At 41.9% G+C, this 13,599-nt stretch overlaps 1 protein-coding gene across 1 annotated transcript in view; it reads right to left on the bottom strand.

Moving 5' to 3' along the window:
* The window catches only part of KIF4A (kinesin family member 4A), a 132,110-nt gene that overhangs the window by 12,011 nt on the left and 106,500 nt on the right, over positions 1 to 13,599 (bottom strand). The window contains exons 21-28 of the mRNA XM_050776218.1: positions 12,794 to 12,949; positions 12,571 to 12,671; positions 6,302 to 6,431; positions 4,960 to 5,130; positions 4,181 to 4,288; positions 3,125 to 3,202; positions 2,678 to 2,773; positions 1,951 to 2,139 (exon numbers count right to left, since the gene is read on the bottom strand). Of these exons, the coding sequence (XP_050632175.1) occupies positions 1,951 to 2,139; positions 2,678 to 2,773; positions 3,125 to 3,202; positions 4,181 to 4,288; positions 4,960 to 5,130; positions 6,302 to 6,431; positions 12,571 to 12,671; positions 12,794 to 12,949 (1,029 nt within the window). The remainder of the gene's footprint in view (positions 1 to 1,950; positions 2,140 to 2,677; positions 2,774 to 3,124; positions 3,203 to 4,180; positions 4,289 to 4,959; positions 5,131 to 6,301; positions 6,432 to 12,570; positions 12,672 to 12,793; positions 12,950 to 13,599) is intronic.

Here is a 13,599-nt window from a genome sequence, read left to right as displayed (position 1 = left end):
GCGGGCACCTGTAATCCCAGCTACTTGGGAAGCTGAGGCTGGAGAATCACTTGAACCCGGGAGGAGGAGGCTGCGATGAGCCGAGATTGCACCATTGCACTCCAGCCTGGGCAATAAGAGTGAAACTCGGTCTCAAAAGAAAAAACACAACAAACAAACCAAAAACTCCCCAGTCCATTTCCCTGAGATGAATATGCTACCATATTCTCTATGGTAGGCTTCTATTCCTTTACCTTGTTTTCCCATTAGATCATAAACTCTCTGAAGCTAAGGATGAGTTCTTAGTTTCACTACGAGCACGATATGTTGCATTCTTGATGATTCTGACTGACCAAATGACTTACCACCATGGCTGTCTATATCTTATGACTTGCTTCATCCTGGTGCTGTGGGTTTATAAGGCTCAGTTCCCCAGGTGATGAGCTATAGGCTAATCAAATCAAATAACGTAGGAAGCCAGCTAAGGTAACTTGTGAACTGTTCTCTTTAAGTGGAATGTGGCTGCAGGGCACAGTTGGGGGCCAACTGTAATGCCTGGGAAGTTAATGTTTCAACATAAAACATCTAGGTTTGAGTAGGACTATCATTGTGTAAGCAAATAAAGCATGCCTAAGTCAGATTGTTCCTAACTAGCCTTAACTTAATGTGTTTGAACTTAATTATTAGCTTTTTCTGTAATTCCTTTTGTTCCTTAGCCTAGGGAGTGAAATCACTCTGTTAGGCAAAGATAAAGTACACATTCAACTTCTGGTCTAAGGTTTTTACTGACATAACCATGATGTGGGGGAAACAAACTGGACTTGGAGTCAGAATATTTGGTTTCTAGTCCTGACTGTCACGTAGTTTTACGACCTTGGGCAAGGTCGTTTCCCTCCTGTGGGTCAGGGGTCCCTCTGGAAAATGCAAATAATAAATATCTCACAGGATTTTTTTTTTTTTTTTTTTTTTTTTTTTTGAGACGGAGTCTCACTCTTGTTGCCCAGGCTGGAGTGCAATGGCATGATCTCGGCTCACCAGAACCTCCACCTCCCGGGTTCGAGCGATTCTCCTGTCTCAGCCTCTCGAGTAGCTGGGACTACAGGCATGTGCCATCACGCCCGGCTAATCTTGTATGTTTAGTAGAGGCGAGGTTTCTTCCTGTTAGTCAGGCTGGTCTCAAACTCCCAACCTCAGGTGATCTGCCTGCCTTGGCCTCCCAAAGTGCTGGGATTACAAGTGTGAGCCACGGCGCCTGGCCCTTCACTGGATTTTTTGTGGTGATTAAAAGTGGTAATATATATGAGAATGGTTTATAAACTGTAAAATGCTATAAAAACATGAAGAATTGTTATGATCATTTTGGTATCAGCTTCAATGAAATGGTATGGAATATTACCTATTCAAATTGATAAGCAGCTGAAAACAAGAAGAGAGCCAACTTGTACACTCAAGCAGCCCTCTATACTAGCCCCAGGTTCTACACAGAGATGGCCCAACAAGTGCCCCCTTTAGTGGAGTCAGCGCCTCTAAATGGTAGCTAAAGGGTATGGGGCCAACACATTCCTAGATTCAGAAAACTATCCCAGTGGCAGTGAATGAATACTAAGAATTAGAACCCCTGACAAAGTCGAAGAGCTAGGCCGGGCGCGGTGGCTCATACCTGTAATCCCAGCATTTTGAGAGACCAAGGCAAACAGATTGCTTGAGGCCAGGAGTTTGAGACCAGCCTGGCCAACATGCTGAAACCCTGTCTCTACTAAAAATACAAAATTAGCTGGGTGTGGTGGCGCATGCCTGTGATCCCAGGTACTCAGGAGGCTGAGACACGAGAATCACTTGAACTTGGGAGGCGGAGGTTGCAGTGAGCCGAGAATGCGCCACTGCACTCCAGCCTGGGTGACAGAGTGAGACTCTCACTCCAAAAACAACAACACAAAACAAAACAAAAAAAGTTGAAGAGCTGGCTCCTACCCCTTGGATGTTCTTCCTGGACACCTTAACTAATTTTGTTGGCTTCCATTCCTCATCATCCCCCTCATCATCGTCACCATCACCATCACCATCCTCATGCTCATTCACAGAATGCTCTGAACAATATTTTAGATCCTCGATGTCCATGCTTTGCTCCAGGAACTTTTCTTTAACACGAGAAGGTTTTGGCTAAGAAAAAAGGTTTGGAGTAGTTTAGTTATTTAATAAAAATTAAAAACTACATATGCATCATATCTTCCCAGTAACTGTTGCCAGCTATATTCTCAGAGCAAAGATTTCAGACTCTCTCAAATCCACCCCACTTGGCTTTACCAATCAGAAGAAATTCTGCTTTAGCCTTTGGCTTTGCAGAGTCTTTGAAGGCAGTGAAATTGGAGGCTGACCAATCTGAGGGAGGAAAGGGAAACTCATGATATGATGAGATAAGTATCTTTGGATGGACAGCTGAACATTATTGCTCTTTTCTCCTGTTCCTCCTCCTCAGTTATGTTAAATAATGCCTGTCCGTGGCCCAAAGTCAGCCTTCTGAGGAGTGAGAATGCCTACTTTCCTTAGGATTGAACTGTAGTTTTATCTGGGACTCCAAAGAAATGTGAGATGCTAGAATTTGGGAATTTTAACTGTCAACCTCTTATAAAGGGCAGTTTTAGCACACTTACCCCAAACCTACGCTGTGCAAAGGTATCACAGGCACTGATCATTTTACCTTAGGTGGGACATATTCAAAAGAAGAGTCTGGAGATAGAAGGGTATCCTTAGGAAGATGTTTCTGTCTGCTGGCTACCTGGAGGAGGGTCAGTTTCTATTTGAAAAGAAGAGACAAAGTATATAATGCAGGGCAGCTTCTGGGAGTATTCATGACTAAAACAGATACCAGACCTAGGCTAGCTCAGTGTTAAACCATAGTAAAGTGAGGCAGGATTATAGTAGAGTACGTTGACTCCCACTTTCCAATATCAACAATATTAGATTCAGAAAATGACAAATTTAAAAACTTATGTTTATTCCACTTTGAAATGCACAGGTCACATGGAAACTAAATATAGACCTTATGAAATAGAGCCAAGTCACCACAATGGGGACTGGTCCCAAGAGCTGGCCTCAGTAGCAACAGGGTCTCTTAGGGCTTATCAAGTGGGTGGGAAACTATTACCTGCTTGATGATTTCATTCTCTCGGAGAAGCTGCTGATTTTGCTCACACACTTCTCGCATCTTCTCAAGTTCTTCATCCTATTTCCAGATAGTGCAGTGATATGTGGGGTTATTTTGGGCACTACATGTGGGTTACCAAACAACTCACATAGATGAAAACATACTGCTGCCAAGTTGTTGGCAGCAGATGGTTTTTGCACAGCAGGCATTGGCACCCAGAAAAATGTCTGATTCCCAGTTCCTAGGTGACCTGAATGCCACTTCTATTCCAATGCACCCCAGCAGCTCTGACCACACTCATAGGAACCACGGACTCTGCCTGACAAGCCTTCCTTATTCTTTTCCACTCCTTAGCTTCATATCCCTTATTCACATTGGGATGCTGATTAAGAAACCCGCAGAAACTTAGCTCTATTTTCTTGAAGTCTATAAATGCTACTCTTTACCCTTCTTAACACAGACCAGGCAGTTTACTTGCCACTTTAATAAGCCTGACTGAACTACCTGGCACCTAAGACAACCAGATCCATGCATACAACCTTAACTAGTTTGCTTATGTCTTAGATGGAAGGTGCCAAGGAAACCCTACAGACTGGTAGTTCAGGAAAAAGATTCTAAGTTAGACTAAAATAGTGCTACAACATGCTACTAAAGGGTGTGGTGTTCCTAGCCTCTGGAAGAAATTCAGACCCCAGGCATTTTACAAATATGTCAGATTTGAATGTCCCTAGGATTCTAAGTAACTACTGGATGATTTCATTTCCTTAACTCTTTAGAGCTCAGGGTTGAGGCCAAGAACCACAAGGCCTCAGAGTCTGGTATGGAGTATGTGCTGCCATTTTGGTACCAAAAATGAGGTTATTCCTATATGTGGCTACACTCTAAGTACCCCTAGCCTGATCAAATAGGGCCTAAAGGCAGTAGAGGCTACCATTATAAATCTTTTTTCCAGTAGGTAATTAACTATCTGCTGCCAGTACAAGGGTCTAAATGAGACAAGATTCTCAGTCAGTACTGTGAAACTCATCTCTGGAGACCTCTCCCTCTTGATCATACCTGACACTTCAGTGTGCTCAGCAGCTGCTGTTCCTTTTCACTGACTGATTCCTCTAACTGCTTCTCTGCCATTTGGCTTTGCTGCAGCTGGCTGAGAAGGTACAGCACCTAGAGAAAGACACGACCCAATGGGTGATAACAAAGGTACCAAAGGGAAAAAGAAATTTTGACTTAGTTCAAGCAGTGATCCAGGTGACTGCTCCCTTGTGATTTAGAAGTAAACTGTTCTCATTTGCTCTCATGGCATGAAGTAGTGAGTACAGCATGGATATTTCTCAGCATAGTTTTTTTTTTCTTTCTGTTGCCCACGCTGGAGTGCAGTGGCACGATCATGGCTCACAGCAACATCTGCCTCATGGGTTCAAGCGATTCTCCCACTTCAGCCTTATGAGTAGCTGGGATCAGAGGTGCACACCATCACACTCAGCTAATTTTCTGTATTTTATTGTAGAGATGGGGTTTCACTCTCCTGGACTCAAGCAATCTGCCTGCATTGGCCTCCCAAAGTGCTGGGATTACAGGCACGAGCCACCACGCTGGGCCTGTTTCTCAGCATGTTAATATTCATATTTAAGTTGGAAACCAAGAGCCATTGTCACTGGTATGTATAAAGTTAGACAAGTCACATCTCTGCTTCAGGTTTCTTCTTATTTGCAAACTTTAGAAAAGGCCACATGGATTTTGAAAGAAATTTCATATCCCCACTTTTTTTTAAAAAAACTAACAATACAAGGCAATGATAGTTTCACAGTGTAGCTTCTTGGCTTGCTAGAGTTTACCTTCTCTTGGTGCTGTTGCTCCATTCTGACCAGCTCAGCTTGTAACTCTGTCTCTATCTCGGCAAAATGATTTCGTTCCTCAAACAGCATCTTCTGCATGTCAGCACAGCTGGTCTTGCTCTGTTTCAGGCTACTTTCAAGTTTGCTGACCTGTATTTTGGAGGACACCAGCTGGAGGGAATAAAAGAAGATCAGTTTATTTGAAGAATGACCACCTTTCTTTCCCCCTTTCAATAGGCAGGATAATGTCAGCTTTCTTGAAAGGGTCTGAGAAAAATTCCTCCACGTCCAAGTCTATTCTTATTTTTTCATGTCATATGGATTCCAACATTGAATAGTAAATATACTATTGTTCTATTCCCAGGCCAAGAGTCCACATTTCTGCTGAGACATGTATCTTGGGGCTAGAAGCCACTGCTAAGGCCATTTTATTTCTTGCTCTGCCTCAAGGTAAGAGTAAACCTAACCCGAACAGTATCTGACAATTACAAATTCTGATATTTAAGAAGTTCTTCCTTAATTTTTAAGCGAAATCCACAGGACACACCCTTATGGCCAATTATGTCCCATTTCAGAATGTCTATATTCACATGTTAGAACTCGTAGACTGAGACTGCAGATCTGGCTCTTCAGGCTACATGATATCCTACACTGGCCTAGTTTTACATTCACTACTAGCCCAGATGGTGAACATCATAAGTATCAGTGTTCACAAGACTGATCAAGATTTCCTTAGTAGAACAAATCTGCTAAGCTAACACAAAAATGTATAAAGGGTAGCATTGTTTAAACTTGTAGGTTTGGAGTTTGTATGCTTGTCTTGAGTGAAAATGCTTCAATCACCAGAGGCAATCAATTTTCATTCCTCTGGTGACAATGTAAGGTGACATATCATTTTAAGGTCAGCAAAGATGGCTTTTCCTTAAAATGAATCTTTATATGTCAAAAGATGCTTAGGTTTTCCGTTTTCTAGACTGGATCTTAAATTTTTGAATATACATCTCATAGGGGTTTTAAAAAGTACTACAGTATAACAGTTGATGTTTAGCCAGTGACCCACTATGGCATTTTGGTCTTTCCTAATAACAACAGCTAACATGCATTCAGCACTTGCTATAGGCCAGTCACAACGGGCATCAATTTGTGAGTCATATTATATTTTTGTAAGTGACTGGCCTGTACTTGCTTACACCAACTTTTATCTACTAAACCCTCTAATGTTAGTGTTATTGGGGTTTCTACCATGAAAAGTGACAATAACACTATGACAATATTTCAAGGCTAACATCTCATTTCAATCTACACAGCCAGCCCCCTAACTGCTGGTTAGAGTGATGTTTACCTCTCCAATCAAGTATTTCAGGGCACACTTGGCTTCCAGAATGGTGGCAATATTCTCCCAGCGTTGTTTTGGCCTGTCTTCACTTTCTGCATCCAGCAGCTTCTGCTGTAGGTCAGCAATCTGAGCACTCCTTCAGGGAAAGAAACAGTGAGCCTTACTGCAAGTAGCCTGAACATCAAGGAGAAGGGGGAAGAGCTCTAAGGAGAAACTTCAAATAATTTTATGGATGGAGCTTTCAGTTAAATATCATTTAAATAATGTTTGAGTCATCTGGTTATCAAATCCTGTAACAAAGGACTCTAGTGGCTCCAGTGGTGCAATCGGTTAGCGTGCGGTACGTATAAGACAAAGGACTCTAAGAGACTATCTAAATGGTTTTATTCTATTAAATACTGGTTGAAATAAATGGGTCATAAAGTGGGACTTGGAAAGACTTATCACAGTAAGGCTTCTGTTGTAAGGGATTGAGTAAAATATGTTAGTTTGTCTTGGGGCCATATAAGCTCAGACTGTGACATGGTAGTCCACCCATGCAAGGATAAGATTCAGGTTGGAGACCTGAAGGAAAAATCTCAAAAGAACAAACAGGTAGATATGCTCTTTACTACAATCGAGTACCAAAATGATACCCAGGGCTGGCGTTGTGAGAGGTTATCTTGATGTGCCTGCCACAAGACTGAGAAGTTTCTAAGAAGACTAGATATTTTGACCCTGGTTATAGCTTCCGGGTACTTTCTGATCAAGTATGTCCTAGACCAAAGTCTCCACAGTATTTCAGTTTCATTAATAGTTTTCTTCTCAAATTTCTTGTGTCTAGTGAGAAAGAGCATACCAGCATGTGCTTCATATGCAGTGATAAGTTTGGTACTATAAGGAAGATGGGTATGAAAATAATCTAAGACTGTAGTTCTCAAATTTTGAGGTCTCAGGACTCCTTTACACTCTTAAAAATTATTGAAGTCATCTAGGACATTCTGTTCACATGTGTTATACCTATAGAGATTTATAGTATTAGAAAGTACAACTGAAAAAAAATTTAGCTGGGCGCAGTGGCTCACGCCTGTAATCCCAGCACTTTGGGAGGCTGAGGCAGGTGGATCACCTGAGGTCAAGAGTTCGAGACCAGCCTGGCCAACCTGGTGAAACCCCGGCTCTACTAAAAATACAAAAATTAGCCGGGCATGGTGGTGGGTGCCTGTAATCCTAGCTACTTGGGAGGCTGAGGCAGGAAAATCACTTGAACCCAGGAGGTGGAGGTTGCAGTGAGCTGAGATCGTGCCATTGCACTCCAGCCTGGGAGACAGAGCAAGACTCCATCTCAAAAAAAAAATTATTAATTCACTTAAAAATAATAAACTTGGCCGGGCGCGGTGGCTCAAGCCTGTAATCCCAGCACTTTGGGAGGCCGAGACGGGCGGATCACGAGGTCAGGAGATCGAGACCATCCTGGCTAACACAGTGAAACCCCGTCTCTACTAAAAATACAAAAACTTAGCCGGGCGAGGTGGCAGGCGCCTGTAGTCCCAGCTACTCGGGAGGCTGAGGCAGGAGAATGGCGTGAACCCGGGAGGCGGAGCTTGCAGTGAGCTGAGATCCGGCCACTGCACTCCAGCCTGGGTGACAGAGCGAGACTCCGTCTCAAAAAAAAAAAAAAAAAAAAAAAAAATAATAATAATAAACTTAGGCCGGGCCAGGTACTTCATGCCTGCAATCCTAGCACTTCGGGAGGCCGAGGCGGATAGATCATGAGGTCAGGAGATCGAGACCATCCTGGCCAACATGGTGAAACCCTGTCTCTACTACAAACACAAAAATTAGCTGGGGGTGGTGGCGCGTGCCTGTAATTCCAGCTACTTGGGAGTCTAAGACAGGAGAATTGCTTGAACCAGCAAGTCGGAGGTTGCAGTGAGCTGAGATTGTGCCACTGCACTCCAGCTGGCGACAGAGCAAGACTCCGTCTCAAAAAAAAAAAAAAAAAATCATACACCTATTGGCCGGGCGCGGTGGCTCACTCCTGTAATCCCAGCACTTTGGGAGGCTGAGGCAGGTGGATTACCTGAGGTCAGGAGTTCAAGACCAGCCTGGCCAACATGGTGAAACCCTGTCTCTACTAAAAATACAAAAAATTAGCTGGGCATGGTGGTGGGCGCCTGTAATCCCAGCTACTTGGGAGGCTGAGGCAGGAGAATCGCTTGAACCCAAGAGGTGGAGGTTGCAGTGAGCCGAGATCGCGTCATTGCACTCTGCCTGGGTGACAGAGCGAGACTCTGTCAAAAAACATAAAAAACAAAAACAAAAACATAAACCTACTATACATTACATATTTTCTGAAAAGTAGCATTTTCTGAGATAATAAACAGTAAGAAAAGGGATTATTTTACATTTTTGCAAATCTCTATAATGTCTGGCTTAGTTGAAGACAGCTGGATTCTTATGTCTCACTCTGTATGCAATCTTTTGTGACATGTTGTTCTAGTTGATGTAAATGAAGACAATCTGGCCTCACATGAATATGCAGATGGGAAAAGGAGTATTTTAATAGCCTTTTCAGATAACTGCAAATAGTCTTCTTTGAGACTACACTAAAACTCAACAAGCGGTACCTCCTTAAGAGTTAGTTGCAATGTTGAATCTGAAACTTATTAATAAACCTTTTTGTATTCTCTCATATTAAAATTCATCAGTCTGTCTTGCAATCTGAATGGCTCATTTACCAATACATGATTCTATAAAATGCCATTTGGACAATATTAGTCCAGAGTCATGCAGATCTTCCAAATGTTAACACATTTCATTCTATAATATATATTTTTAAAAATCACACTTATTAATATCACTACTGGTCTTATCAGAAAAGTTATGAAAAACTGTCAAGTTCACAGTGGCAGATACAAGTTTTCCAAATCCAAATTTTGTTTGAAAGCTCACATTTTGTCTTAGGTAGCACTGTCAGCTGTTTTCCTTAAAGCAACAGGCTTGCTCTGTTCTTTTTGAGAAAATGTCTGCCAAGTAACCAAGTCTTAATAACCACAGTTTGTCTGTCAGTTGTTCATTGAAGTAAAAATGATGTCCCATGAAAAAAGAGGCCTATTGAGCTCACACCTCAAACAATCGCACACAGTGCTTTTCTGGAGACGACCATATTCAGCATGCAGCAGAAGTGCTTTCTGTGTTCTTCCTGTTTTGTCACACAGGCTGTAACACAGACATGAACTCCAGGGTCCAGATTTAGTAAAATGAACAACTTTCACTGCTTTTGCAACACCACTCTTAATTAAGACTGGCTTGGTTTTTTAAAACCTGAGAGTATGTAGTGGTGAAGCATACAATAACTACTAGTTCAGGTTGGTGCCACTGCTTTCATTCAGCCTAGGGTGTCAGCACTTTAGCCCACTATGGCGTTTGCATTTTCAGTGCAAATGCCAATGTAGCAAAAAAGGCAAATAAGGCCTTAATATTATTATGAAAATAGTTTTGATCACTTGGACTCCCTGAAAGGGCCTTGGAGCTCCCCAGGAATCTGCGGACCACACTTTGACAACCCTGGTCTAATGTAGAGTCCTTTCCTTCAACAAGCTTACAGTCTGTCTTTAGAATGACAAAATTAATAAACATAAAACAATAAACATAAAGATAACATGTCAGCAGTATGTCATAATTGAGTATCATAAGTTCTGAAAGAGTTTAGAGAGGAAGGAAGATTAGTGAGGGATTAAAAAGTCAGGGAAGGCTTCTGGAAGAGGTGGGGCACAACACTTCGGAGTTGTCACCTATCATTGGCCCTTTCCTATCTTTTCTGACAATTCATGTCCCTTACCTATTCCAAAATTTAGTTTAAGTCTCATCAGTTCTAAAAAATTTCTCCTAACTAAATTCACTTCTAATTCCTTCTACTTGGCACCTGCCCTACATTTACATAATCATTTACTTACACATATGGTATGCAGGTAAATTTTTAACAACCAGCACTTAAAAAACCAGCCCTTGGCTGGGCACAATGGCTCATGCCTGTAATCCTGGAACTTTGGGAGGCCGAGGCAGGCAGATCACTTGAGGTCAGGAGTTCGAGACCACCCTGGCCAACATGGTGAAACCCTGTCTCTACTAAAAATACAAAAATTAGCCAGGCGTGGTGCCACGTGCCTGTAATTCCAGCTACTTGGGAGGCTGAGGCATGAGAATCACTTGAACCCGGGAGGCAGAGGCTGCAGTGAGCCAAGATCGTGCCACTGTGCTCCAGCCTGGGCAACAGAGTGAGACTGTCTCAAAACAAACAAACATAAAACAAAAACAAAAACCCCAGCCCTGATTTGTAAGTTTTGTCAGTTTCTGTGGTGTAAATATTCTCACCATAATCAATTGTAAACTAACAATGGTTTACAACATTCTTGAAATTTTAACAAATGATTCCAGGACACCACTGTGAGTAATGATACTATTTCCACCTGAGAGCAAGGGCAAACTCATCTATTTTTTCTGTATATCCCAACTGCATCCAGTGTAGCACAAAGCAGGAACTCAAAGGTTGAGTGATTTATAGATGTATCCCAAGATAAAGTTAGTATGTATTACTAAAACCAGATTAAATGATCCCAAGGTCTTCTGGACAATAAAAATCTATTATCCTAAAACACGATAAAATCTCTGTCAGGGTTCTGTTCCTTCTAGATTTCATAAACTGCTTAAAATAATCATGATTAGAAGAGGCTGTGTAGCATAATTTCTGGTGTAGGGCCAGGAGATGAGGGACAGAAGAACATTCATTGATCACTTCTTTTCTTTTTACTTTTTAGAGCCAATACGAGTGACCATGGCACAGGGAACACCGCCTGAAGAGCTCCTGAGAAAGTGCAGCCTTCACTGAGCCCTTCTGTTCCTTCTCTTTTCTTTCTTTTTCCTTCCTTTCCTTTCTTTTCTTTCTTTTTGTCTGTCTGTCTTTCATTTTTGACACGGAATCTCACTCTGTTGCCCAGGAGTGCAGTGGCACGATCTCGGCTCACCACAACCTCCACCTCCCAGGTTCAAGAGATTCTCCTGCCTCAGCCTCACGAGTAGCTGGGACTACAGGTGCGTGCTACCATGCCCGGCTAATTTTTTGTATTTTTAGTAGAGATGGGGTTTCACTGTGTTAGCCAGGATGGTCTCGATCTCCTGACCTCATGATCTGCCTTCCTCGGCCTCCCAATGCTGGGATTACAGGCGTGAGCCACTGTGCCCGGCCATTTTTTTTTTTTTTTTTTTTTTTGAGACGGAGTCTTGCTCTATCGCCCAGGCTAGAGTGCAATGGCACAATCTCGGCTCACTGCAACCTCTGCCTCCTGGGTTCAAGCAATTCTCCTGCCTCAGCCTCCCTAGCAGCCGGGATTACAGGTGTCCGCCACCACGCCCAGCTAATTTTTTTTGTATTTTTAGTAGAGACGGGGTTTCACCATGTTGGCCAGGCTGGTCTTGAACTCCTGGCCTCAGGCAATCCACCTGCCTTGGCCTCCCAAAGTGCTGGGATTACAGGCATGAGCCACCGCACCTGGCCCATTGAGCACTTCTAATATGCTAAGTACTGTTATGTACTTTACTAATTTAATTTAATGCTCATGACAACTTTACTTACATGTTATAGCTATTTTCTTGATGATCTCTAAAATTCACCTTCTGTGTTGTTGCTATTCTATTATCATTTCTTTGGTTCCTCTAAAATTCTGTTATTGGTTCTACATCTTAGAGACACCACTGCATCAAAAATTATGGTGCCTGACTCTAGTTATCAGTTAAAAAATAATAAAGAGAAAAAAATTGTGCTGTATTGTAAAAAGCATGGGCTTTGGAATTAGAGTGTGTTTTGAATCCCAGCTCTGTTGTTTGTTAGCCAGTTAATTACCTTTGGCAAATTTCTTAAGATCACTGAATTTCCTTTTAAAAATCAACCAATTAACCAGTTTATTTATTAAAAAGCCAGTCAAATTTAGCAGCGAGGGGGCTGTATACCAACTTTAGTGACACTAATGTTAATAAGTTCTGATAACCCACTTCCATATGACCAAGTTAATTTTAGATCTCTAAAATGAGAAGAATGATACTTACCTCATAAGGCATCAAAGGGATTGAATAAGAAAATGTATCTAAGATACCTAGTACAGTGTTTGGTTTAAAAAAAATGGTTATTTTCTCGCGTTTTTCCACCATCACAAGGCTTTTGAATCACTGGATTAATAGGTTCTATCTTTGATTCCAGGCATAAATTTTTATAATGGCTTAGAGATAGTCCCTGTTACCTGAATTCCATTTCAGTCTCTAGGCTTTCAATCTGCTTTGTAATAGAATCTTCTGACTCCGAAACTTGACCACGCACTTCAGTAAGGGAGAATGTACGCCTCTGTAAATAATAGTGGGAACAAGGGTGAAATACTAAAAGGAAAGTAATCCTCCAAAGCTATAAGGATTTCTGGCGAATATAGAGTCTGATTACTGGCAACATTTTTTCATAAGGGTACTTACCCGGAGTTTAGGAGGTGGATTCTCCCCAGATTCCTTTTTTTCTTTGAGTTGAGCCACATCTTGAGCCAGGATCTTTCTGTCTTCAAGGAGGTCATTCAGATGGCGTTTGGCTTCCTCAGTACTGACCATAACCTCAATTTCGTTTCCAAGCCAATTCTGGAAGAGAAATCAGTGATGTCTGGGTTAGGGATGAGGAATCACTGGCTCATGGGCTAGATTCAGCTCCAGACTTAACTTATTTGAACCAGAGCCCAAGTAACTACAAGTGTGATATCCATTCATACCTACACATACCAAAAATGTCAGTACCTCTCAAAGAGCCTTTAACAGCAACATGCCAAAAGGTCACAAGAAAGAGACTTTCTCCAGAAAATCTTTCTCCAGATTCCTAGTATTTCTATGTGCCCTGTTCTTTATTTTCTCCATTTTTTCCTTTGCCCTTAACATAATAAAAAATTGAATATTTTATGATCTATTCTATTTAATAAATATCTATTTTTAATTTTTAAAGTAGATGAATGGGATTTTTAAAAAAGGAAACAAAATTCAGTAAATTCACTTTTTATTTATTTATTTAGACAGGGGTGTCGCTCTGTCGCCCAGGCTGGAGTGCAATGTCGTGATCTCAGCTCACTGCAACCTCTGCCTCCCAGGTTCAAGCAGTTCTCATGCCTCAGCCACCCAAGTAGCTGGGATTACAGGCACGCGCCACCACGCCTGGCTAATTTTTGTATTTTTAGTACAGATGGGGTTTCACCATGTTGGCCAGGCTGGTCTTGAACTGCTGGCCTCAAGTGATCCACCCA

Source organism: Macaca thibetana, chromosome X, assembly GCF_024542745.1.
Source record: "Macaca thibetana thibetana isolate TM-01 chromosome X, ASM2454274v1, whole genome shotgun sequence".
Taxonomy (NCBI): domain Eukaryota; kingdom Metazoa; phylum Chordata; class Mammalia; order Primates; family Cercopithecidae; genus Macaca; species Macaca thibetana.
Note: the sequence above shows the minus strand (reverse complement) of the source record. Positions and strands in the feature narration are given on the sequence as shown.